This window comes from Anomaloglossus baeobatrachus (genome assembly GCF_048569485.1).
Source record: "Anomaloglossus baeobatrachus isolate aAnoBae1 chromosome 5 unlocalized genomic scaffold, aAnoBae1.hap1 SUPER_5_unloc_10, whole genome shotgun sequence".
NCBI classification, from domain to species: Eukaryota; Metazoa; Chordata; class Amphibia; order Anura; family Aromobatidae; genus Anomaloglossus; species Anomaloglossus baeobatrachus.
In genome coordinates, this window is record NW_027441785.1 from 147,027 (window position 1) to 174,837 (window position 27,811).

The 27,811-nt window shown below is 48.4% G+C and overlaps 1 protein-coding gene across 1 annotated transcript in view; it reads left to right on the plus strand.

Annotated features, from left to right (window-relative positions):
• The window catches only part of LOC142258776 (uncharacterized), a 296,846-nt gene that overhangs the window by 11,852 nt on the left and 257,183 nt on the right, over positions 1-27,811 (plus strand). The window contains 3 exon segments of the mRNA XM_075331375.1: positions 4,918-5,031; positions 20,501-21,663; positions 21,929-22,136. Of these exon segments, the coding sequence (XP_075187490.1) occupies positions 4,918-5,031; positions 20,501-21,663; positions 21,929-22,136 (1,485 nt within the window).

Genomic DNA, 27,811 nt, shown 5'->3' on the forward strand with positions numbered 1-27,811 from the left:
CGGCCCCTGGGTCAGGAGACCCGCGAGCCACGAGTAATCACCAACCCCTAGATCCGAGCAGTTCGATCCACTGCAGGGGCGGCACACCTCCTTCATGCCATATATGTTAGCGTTATTTCTGCGACCAGTGATCAGATATAAAGTCTCCTGTAATTATAATACTGTACAGGATTCTTTATGATGTCACATCTGGGACGGATTATAGGCGGGGCTCCAGCCCTGGGGCCCCCACCACAAGAGCTTCTGAGGGGGCCGCCACCACTATCAGTGCAGCCACCATTTTATTAACGCCGCAGTGTTGAGGACCGCACTGTACCTTTAAAGATTTTCAATCCCGGCCGTCACTGTGCTGCAGACACGCCCACTGCACGCTGTGTGGGCTGCGTCTGCAAGGATGACGTCACCACGCGCCTGCTGCTGCTTCTTCGTGCCGTAGAGGAGCTTGTGGGAGGACCGGAGCAGAGGACTCAGTGAATGACGGTGAGTGTGACGTCATTCATCATGGTGCCGGGCAGGAGGTTGCAGTGAGGAGGGAGCAGGACGGGATTCCATAGTGTCAGCAGCAGCTCTGCCCGGGATCAGTGTGAGTTATTGCAGGAGTGTGAACTGCTGCAGATCAGGTCGGGCTGTCAGTGCCGGGTCATCGGCCTCATCCCTCCCCTGCAATAACTCACACTGAGCTCCAGCACAAACATCACATCTGAGCCTGCAGCACACATTACACTATATGGCCCATATTACATATAGGATATGTGAGGTGCTGTAGGCCCAGGTGTGATCAGTGCAGGACATTGTATATCTGTGTACATGGTATACCACATCCAGTGTATAGAGCAGTGTGATATACGGTGTACATGGTATACCACATCCAGTGTACAGAGCATTGTGATATACTGTGTACATGGTATAGCACATCCAGTGTATAGAGCAGTGTGATATACTGTGTACATGGTATACCACATCCAGTGTACAGAGCAGTGTGATATACTGTGTACATGGTATACCACATACAGTGTACAGAGCAGTGTGATATACTGTGTACACACATCAGATGGTGTATAATAATATGTATATTGTATAACATCTGGTGTCTGTATCACAGTAAACCCGGTACTATGTGAGGATGCCTAACACTATCTGGGTTTGTACTGTGTTATATACTGGCTGTATACTACGTGAGGATGCCTAACACTATCTGGGTCTGCACTGTGCTATATACTGGCTGTATACTATATGAGGGTGACTAATGCTATCTAGCTCTGCACTGTGCTATATAGGGGCTGTATACTACATGAGGATGCCTAATACTATCTGTCTCTGCACTGTGCTATATAGGGGCTGTGTACTACGTGAAGGTGCTTAATATTATCTGGTCTGCTCTGTGCTGTATAGGGGCTGTGTACTGTGTGAGGATGCCTAATGCTATCTGGCTCTGCACTGTGCTATATAGGGGCTGTGTACTACATGAGGGTGCCTAATGCTATATGGGTCTGCATTGTGCTATATGGGGGCTGTATACGACATGAAGGTTCCTACTGCTATATAGGTCTGCATTGTACTATATGGGGACTGCTTAATGTAATATGGGGGCTGCATAGTGCCATATGGGGGCTGCATAGTGCCATATGGGGGCTGCATAGTGCCATATGGGGGCTGCATAATGCAATATGGGGGCTACATAGTGCTACATGGGGGCTGCATAATACTATATGGAGGACTATGGGAGCTTCATAACACTATATGGAGGAATATGGGGGCTGCATACTACTATTCCCCCAGAGTTGTATGTCCCCTTCACCCCAGAACTGTATACCCCCAGAGCTGCATGTCACCCCCCCACCTCAGAGCTGTTTGTCCCCCCCCACCTCAGAGCCACTGCCCCCCTCTAGAGCTGTATGCCCCCCATTGATATATACCCCTTTCCTCAGTAATATGTATGCCCCCCAGTAATGTGTATGTCCCCAGCCTCTCTTGTAATGTATATACAGTGTTAGTGTGCTCTATGTGCAGCCATGTCTGTTAGTGACTGCCACCAATCAGCGTGGCACAGACACATGCCCAGGCGGAGCTGGATGGAGACAAGCGGGGAGGTGAATGAGGCTGTTGCCGGCTTCCCAATATGAGAAATATATATAAAAATTTAAAAATTTGTCTGTGTGTGCATGTATGATGTGTATCTATGTATGTCAGTGTATATGACTGTGTCTAGATTTATGTCTGTTTTATATGTGTTTTTGTGAATTTCTCTTTAAATATATATGTGTACGTATGCCTGTATGTGTATGTATCTGTGCATGTCTATGTGTGGATGGGGCCCACTGAAACTCTTTCGCCCAGGGCCCACAAAAACCTGGAGCCGGCCCTGCGTGTACCAGTCATGTATTCTCCTGTACACTGTACAGGGGCGTACCTTTGGGGGGCATGCGGCATATTTGCCCCTGCACAGCAATCAGGGGGGCACCATTGGAAAGTGTGAGGCAGCAGTATGGTAGGAGAAAATTGTAAGTGGACAGTATTGGGAAAGAAAAGTGTGAGGGGCATAGTATAGAGACTGGATAGTGGGGGGGAATAAGCAGTAAAGAGAAGGGGCAGCATGGTGGCCAGTGTGAGGTCACAGTATGGAGGGCACAGTATGCTGAGGAGGGGGAATGTGAGATGGAGGTACCATGTAGTGACTGGATAGTGAAGGAGGTAGGCAGTATAGAGAAGGGGCAGCATGGTGGCCAGTGTGAGGGTACAGTATGCTGAGGAGGGAGAATGTGAGATGGAGGTACAGTACAGTGACTGGATAGTGAAGGATATAGGCAGTATAGAGAAGGGACAGCATGGTGGCCAGTGTGAGAGCACAGTATGGAGGGCACAGTATGCTGAAGAGGGGGAATGAGAGACTGAGGTGCAGTGTACAGAAGGGGCAGTATGGTGGCCAGTGTGAGGGTACAGTATGCTGAGGAGTGGGAATGTGAGACGGAGGTACAGTATAGTAACTTGATAATGAAACAGGTAGGCAGTATAGAGAAGGGGCAGCATAGTGGCCAGTGTGAGGTCACAGTATGGAGGGCACAGTATGCTGAGAAGGGGGAATGTGAGATGGAGGTACCATGTAGTGACTGGATAGTGAAGGAGGTAGGCAGTATAGAGAAGGGGCAGCATAGTGGCCAGTGTGAGGTCACAGTATGGAGGGCACAGTATGCTGAGAAGGGGGAATGTGAGATGGAGGTACCATGTAGTGACTGGATAGTGAAGGAGGTAGGCAGTATAGAGAAGGGGCAGCATGGTTGCCAGTGTGAGGGTACAGTATGCTGAGGAGTGGGAATGTGAGACGGAGGTACAGTATAGTGACTGGATGGTGAAGGAGGTAGGCAGTATAGAGAAGGAGCAATATGGTGGCCAGTGTGAGGGCACAGTATGGAGGACACAGTATGCTGAGAAGGGGGAAAGTGAGACGGAGGTACAGTATAGTGACTGGATAATGAAGCAGGTAGGCAGTATAGAGAAGGGGCAGCATAGTGGCCAGTGTGAGGACACAGTATGCTGAGGAGGGGGAATGTGAGACTGAGGTGCAGTGTAGAGAAGGGGCCGTATGGTGGCCAGTGTGAGGGCACAGTATGGAGGACACAGTATGCTGAGGAGGGGAATGCAAGACTGAGGTGCAGTATAGTGACTGGATCGTGAAGGAGACAGGCAGTATAGAGAAGGGGCAGCATGGTGGCTAGTGTGAGGGCACAGTATGGAGGGCACAGTATGCTGAGGAGGGGGGAATGTGAGACAGAGGTATAGTATAGTGACTATATAGTGAAGGAGGTAGGCAGTATAGAAAAGGGGCAGCATGGTGGCCAGTGTGAGGGCACAGTATGGAGGGCACAGTATGCTGAGGAGGGGGGAATGTGAGACAGAGGTATAGTATAGTAACTATATAGTGAAGGAGGTAGGCAGTATAGAGAAGGGGCAGCATGGTGGCCAGTGTGAGGGCACAGTATGGAGGGCACAGTATGCTGAGAAGGGGGAATGTGAGACTGAGGTGCTGTATTTATATCTTAATGCTACAGTTCGTGCTCTACTGTTATGGCTAAAAATGTTAACATTATTGGGTCCCCACCAAACTTTCTGCCCAGGGGCCCCCACCAACCTTAATCTGGCCCTGTGTCACATCGTCATCTTCTCCCCATTTAGTTCCCTACAATATCGGATCCTCTCAGTGGAGATCTTCTATATAAGAGAATTCTCCTAATTGACCCATCAAGGATGGATGTGGACAGGGACAAGATGGCGCAGAGGATATTACACCTCACCCTAGAGATCCTCTTCCGGCTTACTGGAGAGGTGAGAGATTCTGATGACGTCACATTACATCATTCTTATCTATGGGAATAACAGATGGACAGAACTGGAGAGGTGAGGACTCTGGAAATGTCTGGAGTGAGATTTATTACTGTGTCTCTCCATAACCAGGATTACACAGTAGTGAAGAAGACCTCTAGTGAGCGCTGTCAGACCCCTGTGTCTGAGGGATGGGGAAGACCCCTGAGCCCAATCACGGGGCCTCCACCTCACCCCCTGATACATGAGGACATCAATGACCAGAAGATCCTAGAACTCACCTACAAGATGATTGAGCTGCTGACTGGAGAGGTGACACTGCTGGGAATGCTGGGACATTATACAGTAACGCTATGAAGGGATCGGGGGTGACGGTATCATTGTATGTGTCAGGTTCCTATAAGGTGTCAGGACGTCACCGTCTATTTCTCCATGGAGGAGTGGGAGTATTTAGAAGGACACAAAGATCTGTACAAGGACGGCATGATGGAGGATTCCCAGCCCCTCACATCACCAGGTAATTGACAGGACTAAATACACATGGCCTATAATTATCTGTATGTAAGGAATGAATTCAGTCCCTGTATGTGTCTCCTCCAGGTCTATCCAGTAAGAGGACAACACCAGAGAGATGTCCCCGTCCTCTTCTCCCACAGGACTGTAAACAAGAAGATCCCGATGTTCCTCAGGATGTGTTTCCTCCAGCTCTATCCAGTAAGAGATATCTACTTATGTACTCTCTGCACTAATTTTGTGTTTACATTTTTAGGCTTTCTGCTGTGGGTTTTTTCAGCTGTATTTTCTTTGCTTCTGCTTCTTCTGCTGTTTGTTTCTAGTCCCTTCTCTATGTTGTTATGAAGGCAACTCAAAGACCTGCAGAGGGTTCATGAACACCCTGTTTCCCTAAAAATAAGCCCTAGTTATAGTCAGGGCCAGCGTTGGGAGGAGTCAAACTGTGCAATTTCTCAGGAACCCCAGTTTCTTAGGATCCCCATCAGTGTATTCTAAGGTTGATTGTTTAAGGACCTTTTATGAAGTCATGTGACATGATGTATCCAAAGGTCTTTTAAATCTAGGAGTCTAAAAGAACTGACCAGGACACAGGCTGGCAGGAGTCTAAAGCTGAAGAGCAGACAGGCTGGTGTGTGTGTGTGTGTGTGTGTGTGTGTGTGTGTGTCTGAATAATAGAAACAAAGAGTTACAGCCGCACACTTAAATACCAAATTTTTAAACTAACAAAAAATATCTAATAAAATTATTGCTTTAGAGAATGTGAACTACTGGCAAACTACCCTGGAAGGATTGGAGACACCTACAAAAGGAGATTTGACACCTAGACCTTGTTTCTTCAAAGCAATTATGCCAGAATTCTGACAGAAATCACTTTTCAATCAATTTTTTATGCAACACAGAGTTGTGAAAAAAGATTGTGCGACTAAATCATCACAGTGCACTGTGGTGACCTCACTCGCATGTCCTTCAGCTCCCAGCAGTACAAGCAGACATGGCCTCCTCTTACTGGTAATTCATAACAAAATGTATGGCCTCCGGCGCCACTGCGAACAAGCTGACTATCAAGCACGTGACTGTGATCAGAGGAGGCCTGATGGGTGCCGGGATAGTGCAGGTAGCTGCAGCAAACAGACACACTGTTTTTTTTGTGGACCAGACTGATGACATCTTGAAAAAGTTTGCCAAAAGTATTGAAGACAGCTTGAAAATGGTCACTAAGAAGATGTTTGCGGACAAGCCTGAGGCTGATTCACAATTCATCAGCAAAACCCTCTGATACTTCAGCACAAGCACAGACCCAGCAGCCGTGGTGCACAGGGATGATCTGGTGGTAGAAGTCATAATAGAAAACATGGAAGTGAAAAATGCACTAATGAAGACACTGGACAAATTTGCACCAGAACACACCATATTTGCCAGCAACACTTCCTCATAGCTGACATAGCCAACTCCACAACTAGGCAGGATCAGTTCGGAGGGCTGCATTTCTTTAATCCAATGATGAAGCTGGTGGAGGTCATTAAGACACCAATGACTGGGGGGCGGAGCCTGGACCGGGATGTGAGCGCACGCGAGGAGACACTCTCCCGCTGACTCACCGTGACACCGCCGGAACCACCGCATGGCCGACGGGTATAGTGGCACCGGAGGACAAGGGAAGGACCCGACTCCCAGCAGAAGAAGTTCCAGCTCCTGAATCAGCGAGATGACCAAGCGGCGGCAGAAGGAAGTGGGAGCCGGGAAAGTGCCTGGCTTACAAGATGGCACCGAGGTCAGAGAGGAGCCAGAGAAGGCAAACGTAGCCTGCCAGCGCCGCATGGAAGCGGCTGCAAAGCTGGCACAGTATGCAAGGCAATCGGAGGAACCTCTGGGGGAGCCTGGTAAGATGGTGGAAGAAAACGGGAGGAGGAGGAAGACTCGGAGGAGGCTGAAGGAGCAAGGGGAGAATCAGGGGAAGATAAACAGGATGAGGATTCAGGAGAGCAGCAGGCAGCAGATGAAATACAGAAGAACCCCACTATTAAGGATGTATTTCAGGTGGTCTCCTTCTGCAAACAGGCCCTCACAACTTTAACCCAGCAGGTGCTGGGAATAAAGGGAGATATAGCTACTCTCAAAAAAGATCAGAAGAAAGCTGATATGTGTTAGGGCCAGGTGGACGGGCAGACCCAGGAGGTGGATCCACTGGGCTGAACACCTCACCGAGGGCAAGGTGCCCGGTAGCCGGAGCACTAGCAGGACAGTCCGTTCAGAGGAGTGGAGTGAAGAAGTCCCTGGGACCACGGGGTCTCTGATGGTAGTCCGGGTGACGGAGCTCAGGTTCGGAGGCCGAGATGACGTCAGGCAGAGTCCGGAACCAATGGAGCGAGAAGGCGGGTCACCACAGGGATCGGAGATGGTAGGAACTGACGGGATGGCAGACCGTCACCGTTCGGGGTTCGGGGATCGTCAGGACCGCTTGGCGAGGCAGGAACGGCTCTACGAGAGAGATAGGTGAGTATATCACAAGACACAAGGAGACCTGACTCCTAGCTTAGAAAACACGAAGAACAGGCCCCGCCCACTTGGAAAAGATCCCCCTATATACCCAGTACCTGATCCTTCAATATCCTGTTGGAGGACACTGGCCCTTTAAGAAAGGGTCAATGACCGCGCGCGCCCTAATGCGCATGCGCGAGGCCCGGGTGCCAGAAGCCAGGGCAGGGAGCGGTGAACAGGAGGCAGGAGAGCCGGGCTGGAGTGAAGCTGCCGACGGGCGCCGGGAGCGGGGACCGGGCCGCCTGGGGACCGCAGGTGATGGGGCCTGGAGGCTGTGGAGCGGGGGACGCCTGACAGAGGAGCCGGGAATGCGAGGCAGGGAAGCCGGGGAGCGTGGCAGGGGAGCCGGGGAGCGTGGCAGGGGAGCCGGGGAGCGAGGCAGGGGACCCGGGGAGCGTGACAGTACCTCCTCCCCCACGCCCCCCTCCCCGCAACCGGGACAGGAAGGCACGGATCAGGGGAGTACCCACATTCTCCCGGGGTTCCCAGGACCTATCCTCAGGACCATACCCTGCCCAGTCCACCAGGAAGAACTGTCGGCCCCGTACGGTTTTCATGGCCACGATATCCCTTACCGCATAGATGTCATCATCAGCAATAGGAGGAGGAGCAGAACTGGCAGCAGCGGAGAAGGGACCAAGGACAACCGGCTTGAGCAGGGAGACGTGGAAGGAGTTGGGTATCCTCATCGTGGCCGGGAGCTGCAGCTTGTAGGAGACCTCATTTATTTTGCTGAGGACTTTAAACGGCCCGATGTAGCGAGGACCCAGCTTGTATGATGGTAGCTTCAATCGGACGTACTTGGAAGCAAGCCAGACCAGATCACCTGGAGAGAAACACGGAGGATCCAGACGCCTCTTGTCTGCGTGTCTCTTCATCCGCAGGGAAGCACGTCCAAGGGACGTCTTGACAGAGTCCCAAATTGTTGTAAAGTCACGGACTACAGCATCAGCAGCAGGGACATCCGAGGAAGAGGATACAGGTAATGGGACGGAAGGCTGAAGTCCGTAAATGACATGGAAGGGAGAGCTGGAGGAGGACTCACTGACGTGGTGGTTATGGGAGAATTCAGCCCAAGGAAGAAGCGTGGACCAGTCGTCGTGATGGGCGTTAACGTAGTGACGTAAGAAGGAGGTCAAGATCTCATTGACTCGTTCCACTTGGCCATTCGACTGAGGATGGTAGGCTGAAGAAAAGTCCAGAGTCACTCCCAGATGTTTGCAGAGGGCCCTCCAGAAGCGGGAGGTAAACTGAGTTCCTCTGTCGGACACAATGTGAGATGGAAAGCCATGCAACCGGAAGATGTGCTGTATGTAAGCGTCAGCGAGTTCCTGGGCAGAGGGCAGTCCAGCCATAGGGACGAAATGAGCCATTTTGGAGAACCGATCCACCACGACCCATATGACTGTGTGTCCGGAGGACAGGGGCAAGTCCGTAATAAAGTCCATTGCAATGTGTTGCCACGGAACGGAGGGTATAGGCAGAGGCAGAAGACGACCATATGGCAGGTGTTTGGGCGTCTTGTTCCTGGCGCAAGAGGAGCAGGCTGAGACAAAAGAAGCGACGTCCGTGCGAAGGGATGGCCACCAGTAGTGACGTACAATTGTACTCCATGTTTTCTTTTGACCAGCATGGCCGGCTATTTTCGAGGCATGGCCCCAGTGCAACACTTTTTGCCTCTCAGTCTCAGAGACATAGGTCTTCCCGGGCGGTATCTGGGCCAGGGTGACAGGAGCCACCGGAATGATCTTACTAGGGCAGATGATGGGCTGGGATGTCTCCTCCTCCTGCTCCATGGGCATGAATGATCTGGACAAGGCATCTGCTCGTACATTCTTGTCCGCGGGTCGAAAATGGAGCTGAAAATCGAACCTGGCAAAGAACAAGGATCACCTGGCTTGCCGTGGGTTCAGTCGCTGAGCGGACCACAGGTATTCTAGGTTCTTGTGGTCCGTGTAAATGATCACGGGGTACACTGCTCCCTCCAGAAGGTAGTGCCATTCCTCCAGAGCCAGTTTGACTGCCAATAGCTCTCGGTCACCGATGGTATAGTTGCATTCAGGCGCTGAGAAGCTCTTGGAGAAGAAACCGCAAGTAACCATCTTCCCGGAGGAGGACTTCTGCATGAGCACTGCTCCGGCTCCCGAGGAGGAGGAGGCATCCACCTCCAAGGTGAACTGTCGGTTTAACTCAGGACGGTGGAGCACAGGGGAAGAAGCAAATGCCTGTTTCAGGGAGCCAAACGCGGCGTCGGCCGCAGGTGACCAGTCCTTTGGATTAGCCCCCTTCTTGGTCAAGGCGGAGAGAGTTGCAGTCAGAGCAGAGAAGTGAGGGATGAACTGACGGTAATAGTTTGCGAATCCCAGAAAGCGTTGGATTGCCTTCAATCCGGAAGGAGGGGGCCAGTTGAGAATGGAAGAGACCTTCTCCGGGTCCATCTGCAGACCGGTATCGGAGATTACGTAACCCAGGAAGGGAAGAGAAGACTGCTCGAAGACACACTTCTCGTACTTGGCGTACAGACGATTCTCTCTCAGTCTTTGTAGAACCAGCTGCACGTTCTCTCTGTGGGTCTGGAGGTCCGGAGAGAAGACTAGGATATCATCCAGATACACCACCACACAGACGTAGAGAAGGTCCCGGAACACGTCGTTCACCAATTCCTGAAACACTGCTGGTGCGTTACAGAGGCCGAAGGGCATCACACAGTATTCATAGTGCCCATCGCGAGTATTGAATGCGGTCTTCCATTCGTCCCCAGAGCGGATGCGGACCAGGTTATAGGCACCCCGAAGATCCAACTTGGTAAACACACGAGCTCCTCCAAGCCGATCAAACAATTCGGGGATGAGCGGCAGGGGGTATTTATTTTTCACGGTGATCTGGTTCAATCCCCGGTAGTCAATGCATGGGCGTAGGTCGCCCTCTTTCTTCTTAACGAAGAAGAAGCCTGCTCCCGCAGGAGAGGAGGATCTCCGAATGAATCCCCTTGCCAGGTTCTCCGTGATGTAGGCAGACATGGCCCTTGTTTCAGCAGGAGACAGTGGATATATCCGTCCTCGAGGTGGTGTAGTTCCCGGGAGTAGGTCGATGGCACAGTCATAAGGACGATGTGGCGGAAGTACCTCTGACTCCTTTTTATCAAAGACGTCCGCGAAGGACCAATAGGCCGAGGGCAGTCCCGGTAGGGACTCCGGAACCGGAGGTCGTCGGATGGGCTGTATAGTCTTCAGACAGTTCTCGTGGCAAGAGGAGCCCCATCGGGTGATTTCACCAGTACACCAGCTGACTGACGGTTCGTGTGTCCGTAACCAGGGGAGTCCCAGCAGGATTTGATGGGACATGTGTGGGAGGACGTAGAGAGCGATGTTCTCGGTGTGCAGGGCACCGATACGTAGTTCCAGCGGCTTGGTGATCCACGAGATGGTGTCAGAGAGGGGTCTCCCATCTACAGAGGCAATCACGAGGGGTTTGTCGAGTGGGGTAACAGGCACCTGGTACTTGTCCACCGTGGCCTGCTGGATGAAATTGCCTGCTGCCCCGGAATCGAGGTACGCCTCGGCCGTGAACCGCGTCTCTCCCGTTGTCACTTGAACAGTCCACGTAACCGGGTCTGAGAGAGTCCCAGCACCTAGGGTGGCCTCTCCTACCAACCCTAGGCTTTGGAGTTTCCCGGCCTCTCAGGACAGGAGCGTAGAAGGTGTGTGCCCTCTCCGCAGTAGAAGCAGAGGCCCTTGGCGAGCCGTTCTGCTCGGCGTTGTTCGGACTGCCGCAAACGGTCAATCTGCATGGGCTCGTGGACAGAGACACCAGACGACGCTGACTGAAGTACGGCGGGCTTCTGCGGAGGAGAGGAATGCCGTATCGGATGTCTCTCACGGGACACCTCTTTAGATCGTTCCTGGAATCTGAGGTCCACGCGGGTGGCTAGTGCGATCAGGGCATCCAGGGTGGAAGGAACATCGCGGCCTGCCAGCTCGTCCTTAATACGGCTGGAGAGTCCTTCCCAGAAGGCGGCAGTGAGGGCTTCATTGTTCCATCCCAATTCTGAGGCCAAAGTACGGAAGCGGATGGCATACTGCCCTACCGTCATGGTCCCCTGACGTAGCCTGAGGAGTGATGAGGCGGATGCAGCGGCATGTCCGGGTTCGTCAAAGGTGTTTCTAAATGCCTGCAGGAAGTCCTGGATGTTAGTGGTCACAGGGTCCTCCTTTTCCCACAAGGGGTTCATCCAGGCCAGTGCCTCACCCTCTAGATGGGACATCACAAACGCCACCTTGGCTTGGTCGGAGGCAAACAGGTGCGGAAGCAGCTTGAAATGGAGGGACTACTGGTTTAAGAATCCTCTGCAGGTCTTGGGATCTCCGGCATATCGGGGTGGAGAGGCCAAGCGGAGGTTAGAAGCTTCCGAGGTAGCCGCCACAGGAACCGTGGCCGTGGACTGTGCAGTAGCAACCTGAGACGCCATGGACGTGGCAGATGCTTGCAGCGTGTGCAGGCGGGTATCCACAGAGGACATGAAGGCCAGCATGCGGGTCTGGGTCTCGCGCTGTCGTACAAGTTCCTGCTGCAGGGTGCCCAGCTGGGCCGCTAGTGCTTCGGCGGGATCCATGGCCTGTTCTTACTGTTAGGGCTAGGTGGACGGGCAGACCCAGGAGGTGGATCCACTGGGCTGAACACCTCACCGAGGGCAAGGTGCCCGGTAGCCGGAGCACTAGCAGGACAGTCCGTTCAGAGGAGTGGAGTGAAGAAGTCCCTGGGACCACGGGGTCTCTGATGGTAGTCCGGGTGACGGAGCTCAGGTTCGGAGGCCGAGATGACGTCAGGCAGAGTCCGGAACCAATGGAGCGAGAAGGCGGGTCACCACAGGGATCGGAGATGGTAGGAACTGACGGGATGGCAGACCGTCACCGTTCGGGGTTCGGGGATCGTCAGGACCGCTTGGCGAGGCAGGAACGGCTCTACGAGAGAGATAGGTAAGTATATCACAAGACACAAGGAGACCTGACTCCTAGCTTAGAAAACACGAAGAACAGGCCCCGCCCACTTGGAAAAGATCCCCCTATATACCCAGTACCTGATCCTTCAATATCCTGTTGGAGGACACTGGCCCTTTAAGAAAGGGTCAATGACCGCGCGCGCGCGCCCTAATGCGGGCAGGGAGCGGTGAACAGGAGGCAGGAGAGCCGGGCTGGAGTGAAGCTGCCGACGGGCGCCGGGAGCGGGGACCGGGCCGCCTGGGGACCGCAGGTGATGGGGCCTGGAGGCTGTGGAGCGGGGGACGCCTGACAGAGGAGCCGGGGAGCGAGGAAGGGAAGCCGGGGAGCGTGGCAGGGGAGCCGGGGAGCGTGGCAGGGGAGCCGGGGAGCGAGGCAGGGGACCCGGGGAGCGTGACAATATGAGAACCAGTGGTGTGGAAGAAAGAGTGGGGACAGCTGAGGATCACATAGTTGCACTACAAAAAGCAGAGAGAAAATTCCAGAAGCAGATATCTGAGATGGCCACAAAAACAGACGACTTGGAGAACCGTTCCAGGAGGAACAATATAAGACTGGTGGGCATCCCAGAAAGAGCTGAGGGAAGAAGTCCTACTGACTTCATAGAAATGTGACTTAAAGAGAAGATTATAGCTATACGCTATTGAAAGGGCATACAGGGTTCCAATGCAACCGCAGCTACCTGGCAAGGGACCTCGTATGATGCTGGCGAAGCTTCTTAACTACAGAGACCGGAATATTATTCTACGCAAGACAAGGGATATGGAGACTCTGACAATAGATGGACACCCAGTAGCTATATACCCTGACTACTCTGTACCGAAACAAAGAATGCAATTCACAAGGGTAAAGAGACGACTCCGAGAGCTGGAGGTTAAATACTCCATGATTTTCACAGCAAAACTCCGAGTAGTAGCACTGGAGAAGGTTCACTTCTTTCTTGATCCGGAAGAAGTCATGAAGTGGATAGACATCAATGCAAGGAAGCCCGCAAGCAACAGGAGAAGGATAGAAGCTAGCTACGAGCGATATTGCAATCTCGTGATTTTCCTGGGATTCAAGACTGGTTATTCATAAGCAATTGCATACACTAGAAGAGGAGGAAACTTCATAGGCCCATCTTTGTTGTAGAGACAGTACCTCCTTTTTTTTGGGGTTTTTTTTTCTACCGGGTTATCATTGTTGATCTCCTGCTCCTGTTCCTGAGTGTTAGATGAGACAGCGGAATTCACTAACAATAAGCTGGACAATGACAGGAGGTCGATAATAATTCTTTTTTCTTATGGCCGTTCAGCGGCGATTGATAAATATTTAAGTTTTCAAATTTTCAGGTTAACTGTTTACATTATATGAAATTTGCAAATGAAAACGAATATGGTTAAGGCGGGAGGTGAGTTAGGGGGTTCTGCTCACTAGGATGAGACAGGTTTGGTACGGGAGAAAAAGAGGAGAGAGGTTGACCGGTCTAGGACAGATAGACCTCATTCCCCATAAGGGAGTTAAAGATGTAAATCGGAGGTGGAGGAGTTAAGTTGGGGCGGTTCTAAGGGGAGGGCTAGGGAAGGGAAAGACTCAGCGTACAGAGGGACAAAATGCCTGTACAAAGATAACCTGTGATTCAATATGGGAGAGGAGATTAAAGTATTATGTTGGAATGTAAGGGGACTGTCAGATAGAGGTAGAAGAGATGCAATGATAAAATATATGCTAGACTAGAGACCACCAGTAATGTGTTTATTGGAGATGCATTTGACAAGTGAAACGACGAATGTACTGAACAAACGATGGGTGCAAAAGGCATATCATTTTACTTTCTCTACCTATGCTAGCAGGGTCTCTATGTTGGTTCATAGATCCGCCCAATATGAAGAAGTGGAGACATGGATAGACACAGAGGGACAATATGTAATGGTGATCTGTAAGTTGTATGGACAATTACTATGCATTACTGCTATATATGTTCCGCTGCCTTACACTAGTGCCAAAATCAGAGAGGTGAGAGAGCGCTTGGCTAAATGGGGGAATTTGCCATTCTTGTTGGTCGGTGACTTTAATAATGTCATAGATGCATATTGGGACAGGAGCAAAAAATCACGGGAGACGCGAAGTGATGGAGCGACAGGGTTTGGTACCTTTATCCAAGAATTGGGGTTGGTAGACGTTTGGAGGATAAGAAATTTGGGGGTGACCTGTTTTTCCTGTCACTCCGCGACCCTTGGTACGCTTTCACGTATAGACCTGGCCTTGGGAAATGATCTGATGGATTCTGGGATTGCGCATGTTGAATATTTGACTAGAGTAATATCGGATCATAGTCCAATCCTGGTATCTATTAAAAAACGAGGAGTGGGGGAGAGGCTAACAAGAGAATGGAAGTTACACCCGGTTTGGTTAAATTGTATTGACATGGACGGTATATCTAGTGAGATGCTGGAATATTTTACCCTTAAGGCCCTGTCACACACACAGATAAATCTGTGGTTGCAGTGAAATTGTGGACAATCAGTGCCAGGTTTGTGGCTGTGTACAAATGGAACAATATGGCCATGATTTCACTGCAACCACAGATCTGCCAAAGGTTTATCTGTGTGTGTGTGTGTGTGTGTGTGTGTGTGTGTGTGTGTGTGACAGGGCCTTAAATAGAGGTAGTGCGGATCCTTTGGTAGTTTGGGACGCCATGAAGGCATACCTTAGAGGCCTTTTATTTAGAGACGTTTGCCAGTGTAAGTCTCGTAGTAGACAAGAGGAAATTGATTGCTTAGAGGCTTTGAAGGGAGCAGAAGCAGAGATGGTAGCACAGCCCACACCAGAGTATAGGCAAAAGCTAAAAGCAGCTCAGGAAGAAGTTAATAAAGTGCTATTTAAGAAAGCAGCAGGAAACAGGCTTTTCAGAGAGAACGTCTATGCGGAGGGAGAAAAGGTGGGACACCTGTTGTCGGTGGTGACGGCAGCCCAGAGAAAACCATCCTTTGTACACTGCATTCGCACCACAGCGGGAGATTTGGTCACGGAGGGGAAAGATATTTTGGACACGTTCGCAGCCTTTTATGAGGAATTGTACTCCACTAGAGGGGAGTCGAGACAGCAGGACCTAGAGATTTTCTTAGATACAATGACATTACCCAAAATAGCAGAGACAGAGAGACACAGTCTGGAGGCCCAAATTACACTTGAGGAAATGGAGAGAGCTTTGCATGGCATGGCAAATGAAAAAGCCCCAGGGGTGGATGGATTGCCGGTGGAGGTGTACAAATCTCTGGAAGAAATACTCTTACCCAATTTGTTGAATGTCTTGGAGGAGGCAAGAGAGCGGGGGACACTGCCAGCGTCTATGAGGGAGGCGATAATAACAGTAATACTTAAAGAGGCTAAGGATCCAAAACTCCCTGAGTCATACCGGCCCATTTCACTTTTAACGACTGATGTTAAAATTTTGGCCAAAGTACTCTCTAATCGATTAACCGAAGTGATATCTCCTCGAATTTACCCAGATCAGTCGGGTTTCATGCCTAGTAGATCTACGGCGAAAAATATACGAAGATTATACCTTAACATGCAGCTACCGGTGGACAATCTAGGACAGAGGGTGATAGCTTCGTTAGATGCCCATAAGGCATTTGACAGTGTGGAATGGGGGTATCTATGGGAAGTGCTAAGACATATGGAATTTGGCCCTAACTTTACATCTTGGATACAGCTGTTATATGCTAGACCAGTGGCTAAAGTGAGAATTAATGGAATGTTGTCACACACAGTGGACTTACAAAGGGGTACTCGTCAGGGTTGCCCGCTCTCGCCTCTCCTTTTTGCTCTAGCGAGGGAACCACTGGCGGCTGCTATACGGCAGAACAGAGACATAAAGGGATTTGTATATGGCCCTCTAGAAGAAAAGATAGCCCTCTATGCAGACAACATTCTGTTATTATTCACAGACCCAGGGGCATCATTGAGCCATGCCATGCAGGTGATCGAACGGTTCGGAAGGATCTTTGGACTGTCTATAAATTGGACCAAATCAAACCTTTTCCAGGTGGACGCGGGAATAGACTGGTCGACCTAGGGTGATGAGGTTAACAGATTGCGGGTTGTGGACCAGTTTAGATATCTGGGCATACAGGTATCCTTACCAATTGGGAATTACATCACTATTAATCTAGTCCCTTTGCTGAACCAACTGCGTAGTAAGATAACTGCTTGGAATAAGCTTTATTTATCAGTAATAGGACGGATTAATCTTATTAAAATGGTAAATATGCCCATGATATTCTACGTGATACACAATACTCCTATCTGGATCCCTCAGAGTCACTTTAAGGAGATTGATTCTATGTTCCGTGCTCTAATCTAAAAGAACAAACAAGCCAGACTCAAACTTGAAACGTTGCAGAGACCAAAGGACGAGGGAGGGTTAGCGTTACCCAATCCGGGAATATATTATCTGGCAGCTCAGAGTAAACATTTCAGGGGATGGGCGAATTTAGTGGCGGTGGATACAGCATCTAGATTGTTGGGGCATGTTTTACATCGACAACCATTGGTGTTAGGATTGGAGGACGGATCATTTGTGAGACTAGGGAAAACAAGCCCTACACTTAATTTGATGAACCGAATTTGGAGAAAGATCAAGCAGATGAGGGGGGTTACGGCAATAACTGAATTCACTCCGGTGTGGGGAAAATGATAACTGCTCTGAGATATATAAGATAGACAAAATTAAAGAATGGGCACGTAAACGTATATGGTATATGTGGCAAATTCTAGACCAGAGACATTAGAAGCTGTTTACACAAATACAAGATGAATTTGGGATATCTCCATCCGGGTGTTACCACTATAAACGAATGGCACATGCAGTAGCGGCTCAGAGGGTTAAACAATCATTGCTGGTTCAGGCAGACCTAGTATGGAAATATGTGTGTAGTAGTGTGCCCACAAGATGAATCATATCAACTATATATAGGGATCTATTGCATACATATTTGCTTAACCACCCAGTAAGAACTAGAACTAAATGGGAGGCAGAGATAGACAGGATCACTGATGAGGTGTGGGAAAGTGTCCTGGAGTACATTCCGAAATTATCAATGAGTGAACCAGCAAGATTGTCCCATCTGTATGTGGTGAATAGGGCATATAGATCCCCACTAATTATGTGTAAAATGGGACTGAGGAGTAACTCTGACTGCCCTAGGTGCAATGGAGACGATGCCGGCATCTTCCATATGATGTGGACGTGACCCAGGTTGACGTCTTTCTGGATAACTGTTCTTAACAAAATAGAAGGCGCTTATAGATGCAAACTTCCCAAACAACCTTTGGTATGTCTCCTAGGTTATGTGGAGGAAATCAGAGTAGACAACATTTTTAAAATAGTGATAGCCAGATTGCTGTATGCGGCCAGGAAAGTAATTGCCAAACATTGGATGCAGGGGGACCCACCGACTAGAGGGGAATTTATCGCATATGTTAATCATATTGCTCGGATGGAGAGAAGTATATATGGGAAAAGGAAACAACTTGCACTTTTTGATAGACTGTGGAATCCGTGGTTGCAGTATGGATAAATATTAGGGCTGGGAGATGTTGGTCTCTGAGCAGGGATACCTGGTTCTACACATTCCAATATATGTCACTGAAAGGCACAAATGTGAGATCTTTTATATAGATGTGGGTAATATGTACGCTGAGGGGGGAGGGGTTGTTGGGGATGGAAAGTTTGTAGTTATGTTTATTATTGCTGAAAATTTGACATTGGATTTGTATATTTAATGAAAAATAAAAAATATTTTATTTAAGACAACAATGACTAGCCAAACAACTTCTGACTCTCTCATAGACTTCAGTTAAACACTAGGAAAGATGCCTGTGTCATGTAAGGACACCCCAGGCTTCATTGTTATCCGTCTTCTGGTACCATACCTAATGGAATTCGTGCATCTTAATGAAAGAGGTCATGTATCTAAGGAAGACATGGATTTTGCAATGAAATTGGGAGCCCGTTGCCCAATGGGTCCTTTTGAGCTTTTGGATTATGTTGGTCTTGATAATAGTAAATACATAAATACATCATTGATGGTTGGTACCAGATGGAACCTGAAAACCCCTTTTTTGCCTCCAGTGAATTGCTCAATAAGCTTGGAAAGAAGACCAGAGAAGGATTTTATAAGGACAGATGGTTGGCCTGGCTGCACTGCAGAGTTATATTGTTATAGTCTCATGTTTTCTTTGATTACGATGACCGTTGTTGGTTTTACATTGCACGGTTTTCTCAGCACTTATTAACACTCTAGTGCCTTACAGTCATGATTCTCTATTTCATCAACATCCTTTTGTACCGCTGATTCCAAACATTGATACGTCATAGCCATACTACAGTCAATAATAAATGAATGTACAAAAAATAAATTGTGCAACTTTTGGAGGTCTTAACCAGCTTTGCCAAATTGGGCAGAGCTAGGCCAGAAGAAGGGTGTGATGCCACCGCTTCTCTAATTCATAACAAACTGCAGCGTTCCCTATGCCAGAAATTTCACTCTAGTCCCTGAGATCAATTTTCATTGTACATCGCCGGTCTTGATGAATTGGAGACCTAATGTTTATCTGCACAGACAGCAAGACCCTGCTACCTACTTTGGTTACAAAGCCTAAGGGCGGCTTTGCACGTTGCAACATCACACATGCGATGTCGGTGGGGTCAAATCGAAAGTGACGCACTTCCGGCGTCACTTTCGAGATCGTAGTGTGTAAATGCTAGATGATTAGATTAACGAGCGCAAAAGCGTCGTTATCGTATCATCGTTGCAGGCTCTGACTTTTTCATAATTATGCTGCCGCGACAGGTACGATGTAGTTCCTCGCTCCTGCGGCTGCACACATCGCTGTGTATAACGCCGCAGGAGTGAGGAACATCAGCTTACCTGCCGCCGGCGGCTATGTGGAAGGAAGGAGGTGGGTGGGATGTTTACATCCTGCTCATCTCCGCCCCTCCGCCGCTATTGGCCGCCTGCCGTGTGATGTCGCTATGACGCCGCACAACCTGCCCCCTTAGGAAGGAGGCGGGTCGCCGGCCAGAGCGACGGTCGCAGGGCAGGTGAGTGCGTGTGAAGCTGGCGTAGCGATAATTTTCGCTACGCCAGCTATCACAAGATATCGTACCTGCGACGGGGGCGGGGACTATCGCGTGCGACATCGCAGCATCGGCTTGCGATGTCGCAACATGCAAAGCCCGCCTAAGGATAGGCCATCAATGTTACACTCCCGGACAAACCCATTAAATATTTGGCATCTGTCTTCTTCGAAAAAAACCCTTTCTGAAATTGTCTATGTTGTGGATCAATGTCACAACCAGACGGTTGCAGGCATCGACAACTGTCATGGCGGTATCAGGATTTGTGGAAATTACAGATTCTGGCACTCTGCTTGCTAACTTCTCTGATGTCTGTGAGCAGCGCAGGGAGATGCAGGTGTTGAACCACATACTTAGTAAGACTATCAAGAGTTATTCTCTGCTGGGCTCCATGTTAATGTCTTTGATCACATGCTGTAGGGGAGCCAGTATCATTTGCTCCCCTTCTGTATATGCTGGCTGGACTATTCCATTAACGCCAGCTATAGTTTACCTATACAAGTGTGGTGAGGTGTTGTGATACAAACTAGTGGTTGTTGTGCATTATTGCTGTGAGCAGTTGTAGTGTTAACCCTTGTTGTTTCTGCCTTCCTGGTCTTGCTTTTCTCCTTAGTCTCTCACTGTTTATTTCTGTGAGTTTGCAGTGTGTCTGAAACTTGGTTTTACCGTCTGCCTTAATCTGTATTTCCATCCTACTCCTACCCCTTCTTCCACGTTCAAGGGGTAATCCAGAGGTTAGGGATAGCTAAGGTCTCCTAGCATGGGGGAAAGTATAGGAGCCCCCTGTCCCTCATTATCTCATTATCCTACAGTCACATTGCGACAATCAATGAGATTATTTACTGTAGCACATTCCAGAGAACGAAGATGTAACTCTTAGATCTCGAAATTGGAAAACAAATTCAGAATAATTTGTTTCCTAATTTAATTTCTGATGTTATGGTTAAAAAACTAAATCTACTTTCGAAGTTATATAATTAAAAAATAATAACATTGTGTTTATTTATAGCCGATGACTGTATCAGGAGTTCAGATGGACATCTAATATCTTCAAAATTTAAAACAGATGATCAAACTATCACACATAATACATATGAAGAGCATGCTGCTGTCCCAGATATACCTCCAGTCCTTCATTGGAAAGCTTTATCATCTGATCTTTTCAAACAAGTCCAAAATTCTGATTTATCACAGAATTGTAATAAAACTAAAAGTTACAGAAGGGATGTGGAACATGAAACGGCTCCTACAAGGGAGAAACCATTTTCATGTTCAGAATGTGGGAAATGTTTTATTTGGAAATCATACCTTGTTAGACATCAGAAAAAACACACAGGGGAGAATCCATTTTCATGTTCAGAGTGTGGGAAATGTTTTATTCAGAAATCATACCTTGTTAGACATCAGAAAAAACACACAGGGGAGAAGCCATTTTCATGTTCAGAGTGTGGGAAATGTTTTATTGAGAAATCACACTTTGTTGAACATCAGAAACTTCACACAGGGGAGAAGCCATTTTCATGTTCAGAGTGTGGGAAATGTTTTATTCAGAAATCACACCTTGTTGAACATCAGAGATCTCACACAGGGGAGAAGCCATTTTCATGTTCAGAGTGTGGGAAATGTTTTATTCAGAAATCACACCTTGTTAGACATCAGAAAAAACACACAGGGGAGAAGCCATTTTCATGTTCAGAGTGTGGGAAATGTTTTATTCAGAAATCAGACCTTGTGAGACATCAGAAAAAGCACACAGGGGAGAAGCCATTTTCATGTTCAGAGTGTGGGAAATGTTTTATTGAGAAATCACACCTTGTTGAACATCAGAAACTTCACACAGGGGAGAAGCCATTTTCATGTTCAGAGTGTGGGAAATGTTTTATTCAGAAATCACACCTTGTTAGACATCAGAAAAATCACACAGGGGAGAAGCCATTTTCATGTTCAGAGTGTGGGAAATGTTTTATTGAGAAATCATATTTTGTTTGGCATCAAAGATCTCACACAGGGGAGAAGACAGTTTCATGTTCAGAGTGTGGGAAATGCTTTATTCAGAATTCAAGCCTTGTTAGACATCAGAAAAATCACACAGGGGAGAAGCCATTTTCATGTTCACAGTGTGGGAAATGTTTTATTCAGAAATCAAACCTTGTTAGACATCATAAAAATCACATGAACAAACAATACCATGATACACGAGAAGTCTCGTGCCATAATTAGCATATGGAGAAAGCCATATACAGAAATTTGATGTAACAAGAGAGAAGAAATCTGTACAAAGACTTTATAGTTGAAACAAGATATAAATTTTATGAAGTAAAAAATACAAAAGACAAAAAAGTGATTAAAAATTGTAGAGACAGGCGATAAATACCACCAAATGGCACCCACACACCAAACTGGTACATATATAAGTATTGGGCATCAAAGATCTCACACAGGGGAGAAGCCATTTTCATGTTCACAGTGTGGGAAATGTTTTATTCAGAAATCAAACCTTGTTAGACATCATAAAAATCACACAGGGGAGAAGCCATTTTCATGTTCAGAGTGTGGGAAATGTTTTACTAGGAAATCACACCTTGTTGTTCATCAAAGATCTCACACAGGGGAGAAGCCATTTTAATGCCCAGAATGTGGTAAATGTTTTACTAGGAAATCATATCTTGTTTACCATGAAACAAATCACACAAAATAAACTATTTTTATGTTCTGAAGGTGGAAAATGTTATTCTCAGAAATCACATCTTGTTAAACATGTGAAGAAGCCGCACAGGGAAGGAACCTTTTTCATGTTGTGAATAATTGAAATGTTTAACTGGTAAATGAAGTCTTGCCAACAATCAGAAAACCACCAGAGTGGAGCAGCCATTCTTGTTTTTAGAATTTGCCAAATGTTTTTTATCATTAATCAGGTCCTGTTGTCAGATGAGTTACATGGGAGAAGCCATCATGATGTACTATAATTCAAAGGGTTTATCCAAAAATCGGCTACAATTGCTCAAGTAAGAATTGGTGAGGGAAAGAAACATTCTCTCTCTCTTTTTAAACTTATCGTATTTTTCGGACCATAAGACACATCTAGGTTTTGAAGGAGCAAAATAGGGAAAACGATTGAAGCAAAAATGTTGTCATGATGCACTGTTATGGGGGGATCTGCTGCTGACACTGTTACAGGGGTAATATACCCCAGTTTCTAGTGCAATGTGTTTGATGACTTTCCCCTTAAATAGTGCTCATAACAAATCTTTGGCTGCTTTTATTATTTACTAAAACAGTGAAGAGCCGCAGATTAGTGAGTTTTTTAAATATAATGCAGTGCCATAACTTTTTGAAGTGTCCCAAATGTCCCCCAAAAGGAACTTCCAGGTTGTGAGATCTCACAACCCTCAGCGATCACTCTCACAGTGAAAGAGTGAGCTCTACGACTCCAGCTCTGCGGCATCCTTCTTAAGCAGTTCAGTAAAACCTTAAAAAAGTATGTGACCGTGCTGGATTAGTTGAGAGAGCAGTGTCTCGTGCTTAGAGCTTGGTAGTACGTGGCCGCAAAGAGGCGTGGCTACGGGACCCGGTAGTTTAAGAATGTTGAAAAATACCAGTGGTTTAACGATGCCATAGAACTGTTAGGTATCGGTGTTTTCGTTTATTGTTTTTCACAGTTTGTTATTTCCATATAGAAAAGGTTAGTGAATAAGTGCATAGTCAATCAGGGTTTAAATGAACGCAGAAGTTACCTAATTTGCAACCAGATTCTTTACAGTGTGTACACCCGGTACATGGACTTTGTTGTTTACATATATATAGTAAAAATGGACCATTTTCACAGGACTGGCGTGACCAACACGAACTTGTGTAATGTACATAGTTGCACCTCCTGTGCCAACCAGAGTCGTCTAACACAACACCTGGGACCTTAACCTGGTCACGGACCCATGGATAGGTATCTAGAGGTCAGGTTGTTTGGGTGGCAGGTTACTGGGATCCGGTACATTGGGACTGGACTGTCGCAGGAAGGGGCTGCAACGGAGCAGATTGAGTCCCCGCTACTACTGAAACCGGTAGCGTTCCACCGTTGGGAGATGAACTCTTAATAAAGTTTAGTAACGTTCAAGTAACCAGCCTCCCTAATGTGGGATGTATTTGTAAGTAAATGTTTTACCCTTTTTTCTTCCAATTGAAAAAAAAATAAACCTCTGATGTCCTGTAGCTTGGGGACGAGCTACGCTTAACCAAGGGGAAATGTGATGTGATGCCCTGGCCTATCAGGATGTCACCGGGTACTGTGCAATCTGCCCTTCTGTGCATTATCCACCTCCTTACTTACTTGCAGTGTCACATGGGACCACCAGCATCTTTCATGTTTGAATGTTCCTTGAACTAACTACTAATTTATCCACCCCTGAAGAACCTCAAATAGATGAGGGGAAACGCGTTGGGTGTTTCTGTTTGGAATCATCAGGTTGTTGACGGGTGATTTTGTTGGGTGATTATACCCTACTATGTTTCCAATTCAATTATATTGGTCATAGTGTATTTGGATTACATTCTTTAAATTGATTGTTGGTTCGATTTGGAATTTTCCTCCAGACTACTATCACCTCCTATTGTTAGGGTCAGGTTAGGGCCCGGAGGGATAGTCTTCGTTGAGCGGGGGCGCCGAACTGCGCAGGCTTTAGGGTGCCGACCTCCGCAGCAAGGAAGGGAGAGATTCAGGGCGATTTAAGGGCCAGGCCCCTCCTTTGTGTTTTTGGTTTATTGTATATTATCTTGATTTGAAAATGTTGGGAGTTTCCCTTTTTAAGACTTATTAATAAAGTATTGTATTTTAGAAGTTTTTTGCCTTAAACCTTATACACTTGTACTTCTAAATTATTTTTCTGAGTATTTCCAAAATCGGGGTACTAGCACAACAAGGGGGATAGGACTTTCCACTACACGGTCCAGAAAATCCCAAGCGTGAACCTTGAGAGCAAGCTCACCCAGTTAGCCATACTGGTGAGCGGGACCCGATTAGTTCTACACTAAAGGGACCAACTAGAAGACAAAGGTGCCAAGGCAAAGGTCACAGACTAACAGGCAACACCAACAAGCACGGGATCCAGGTGTGCTCCCTCCCAGCGGCAGCGGTGTCCAGAACTTTGGTTTACTACAGTTGTCGGTGTCAGTATTCTTAGACTGAGTGAGTACGCAAGTGACCCTTATCCCCCAACGGCACCCTCCTGTCGCCTTCACCGAGTCCCGGGGCATTCCCCCCTACACACGGAGGGGTTAAACACCTGGCTACCCACTCTATCGCCAACGGGTACTCCCATCAGCAGTGGTGGTATTCCCCCTTACCACACACCGTGGGTGGCATCACGAACTTTCCACATCATCCCCTGTAAATACACCCCCTTTTACTCGAGTGGCCGCACGACACCCGGGTCCAGAGACCCCTCGAGCCACCGCTCGGCTGCTGACACAGGGGCGGTACATATGTAAATATATATTCTTCATGCCTTTCTTTCTCTGTTGTTTAGATGTGATGATTTTGCCTCAGAACCTCTGGAGTTGAGGCAGAGGCAGAGCTGTAGGCATTTCGCACAAAAATAGTAAGGGAATGTCACAGGTGTCACAGCCGGCGGACAATCCAGTGGCAGAAGTGTTGGCAAATCCCAGAGATTTGCAGAACGTGTTGTTAACTGACAGTTCTCTGTTAATGCAGCAGCGGACTCTATGACTCTGGGAAACTGTCAGTGTGCACACTATGAGAACTTAGAAGGCTGCAGTCACAGAGTAACACATGGAGTGACTGCAGACTCATTACAAACTTCGACAACCCCTTTAATGACAACAACAATAATAACAACATAAATAAAACATAGTAACCCTTAACTTGTCAGATGGCACAAGACTTTATTAAAGAGATTGTCCACTACTTTAACACTGAAGGCCTTTCCTTAGGATAGGTGTGACGCCCTGGACTAGCCAGGGGTCACAGATAGTCCCACGCACTACACCTTCCCCTAAAAAGGGCTACAGCAGCCAACCATTAAAACCCTGAGTCACCCCCCCTCAGGTTCTGATGTCCACACCAGGTGGAGGTGGAGCCAGGCTGTTGGCCCCGCCCACCAAGGAGTTCTGATGGTCGAGGCGGGAAAACAAGAGAGAACTGTCTGGAGAGTGAAAGGGAGAGGAGTAGGGAGAGTGAAAGACCTGTCAGGGGTACGGGTTGGAGCCCGGACACCCTTTTGGCCAGGAGGCAGACGGTGGTGGCCACCTGCAGGAGCAGGGATTACGTCCGGCGTAACCGTAAGGACCGGGGACGGGCGGTGGCCTGCCGGTACCGAACCGAGGAGTCGATTGGAAACCGGAGCACCAGGAGGGGTACTCAGACCCAGACGAAGTCCAGAAGCCACTGGAACGAGTCAAATCTACTGATTGCGGACTGGACCTAAGGTCCTTCCCCACACAAGGCCTGACTGAAGACAACAGCCCCACGATTCGGGATAGAGAGCTACCGCCATAGCTAGAGATCCAAAGGGCCAGCGTCTGCAGGCAAACGGGTTCCTCAGCACACACACATACCGCTGGGGAGCGAGCTACCATCGCTGAAGTGAAGGCAGTTTTACACACACTACACAGGTGCAGGAGAAAGACGGAAACCACCAGCCCTGAGTAAGGGGAACAACGCAGCTGGCTGCGGGCACCATCCACCATCTTGTTTTGGTTTACCAGAGACTCCGGTGTGTCTGTCAGAGTGAGTACACCAGTGAACTCGGGCCGAGCGTTGCGCCGCACCGCACCTGCACTGCCCAGCGCAAGCATAGTGGTCAAATTCAGCGACCCCTCGGGCCCCGGGACCCACACCCCCTAACCACGGAGGGGTTAACACCAAAGCTGTGCAACATCGTCCCCGGGAACCTAGTCAATGGCAGCAGTGGTGTCCATCTACATTCATCACAGCCCCGTGGGTGGCGTCACGAACTCTAACCCCCAAACAGACACTCCCTTTTCATGGGAGGCGACAGGATTCCCCTGCCCCCGGGTCCATGAGAGGCTCGAGCCACCGCACCCCGACGAGCACGGATCCGAGCATTGAAAAGGGGATCATCAGGGGATATATAAAGATGACACAAACAATTCTTGCCAATATATGAATAGCCAATAGGAACAGAAGATTTTTATAGCCTATGGTAGGGCCACATAGTTTGATATCCCTCCTATAATGTATTGGAGATTCAATCCAACCCAAGTTGAGCTCTTATTCTAGTTGTATCCCAGTTCAATATATTCTTGCTTTAAAGAAATTATATTCTCTGATATATCCCAAGGATGGCAGACCCTTGTCAATGCTAAAGGACCCAGGAAAAGTGTTCATAAATTAAACACCACCTCATCAGACAATCCTGTGAAGGAAAAAATATTCCATAAAGCACTCCTGATCCTGGTATCAAATAGAAAAAAGGTTGTAATGTTACCACTCTCACTCAAATGTAGCTCAACCTGCAAGGACACATAGGTCCCGAGCGCAACTGCACATCTAAAGCGCAGGGAGCAATATCAGAGTGTCCCAGGTCCCACCATATAGACAAGGCTCACTGTGTCTCCATCCTCCGTATAAACGGGACATACATACAGAGCATGGGACATACATACAGAGCACAGGACATACAGAGCACGGGACATACATACAGAGCACGGGACATACATACAGAGCACGGGACATACATACAGAGCACGGGACATACATACAGAGCACGGGAGACATACAGAGCACAGGACATACAGAGCACGGGGCAAACATGGGAGCACGGGGCATACAGAGCACAATGCAAACATGGAGAGCACGGGGCAAACATACAGAGCACGGGATATACAGAGCACGGGACATACAGAGCACGATGCAAACATGGAGAGCACGGGGCAAACATACAGAGCACGGGATATACAGAGCACGGGACATGCAGAGCACGGGGCAAACAGCACGGGGCATACAGAGCACAGGGCATACAGAGCACGGGACATACAGAGCACGGGGCAAACATGGGAGCACGGGGCATACAGAGCACGATGCAAACATGGAGAGCACGGGGCAAACATACAGAGCACGGGACATGCAGAGCATGGGACATGCAGAGCACGGGGCATACAGAGCACGGGACAAACATACAGAGCACAGGGCAAACAGAGCACGGGACATACAGATCACGGGACATACAGAGCACGGGGCAAACGGGGCAAACATACAGAGCACGGGGCAAACATACAGAGCACGGGACAAACATACAGAGCACGGGGCAAACAGAGCACGGGACATACATACAGAGCACGGGGCAAA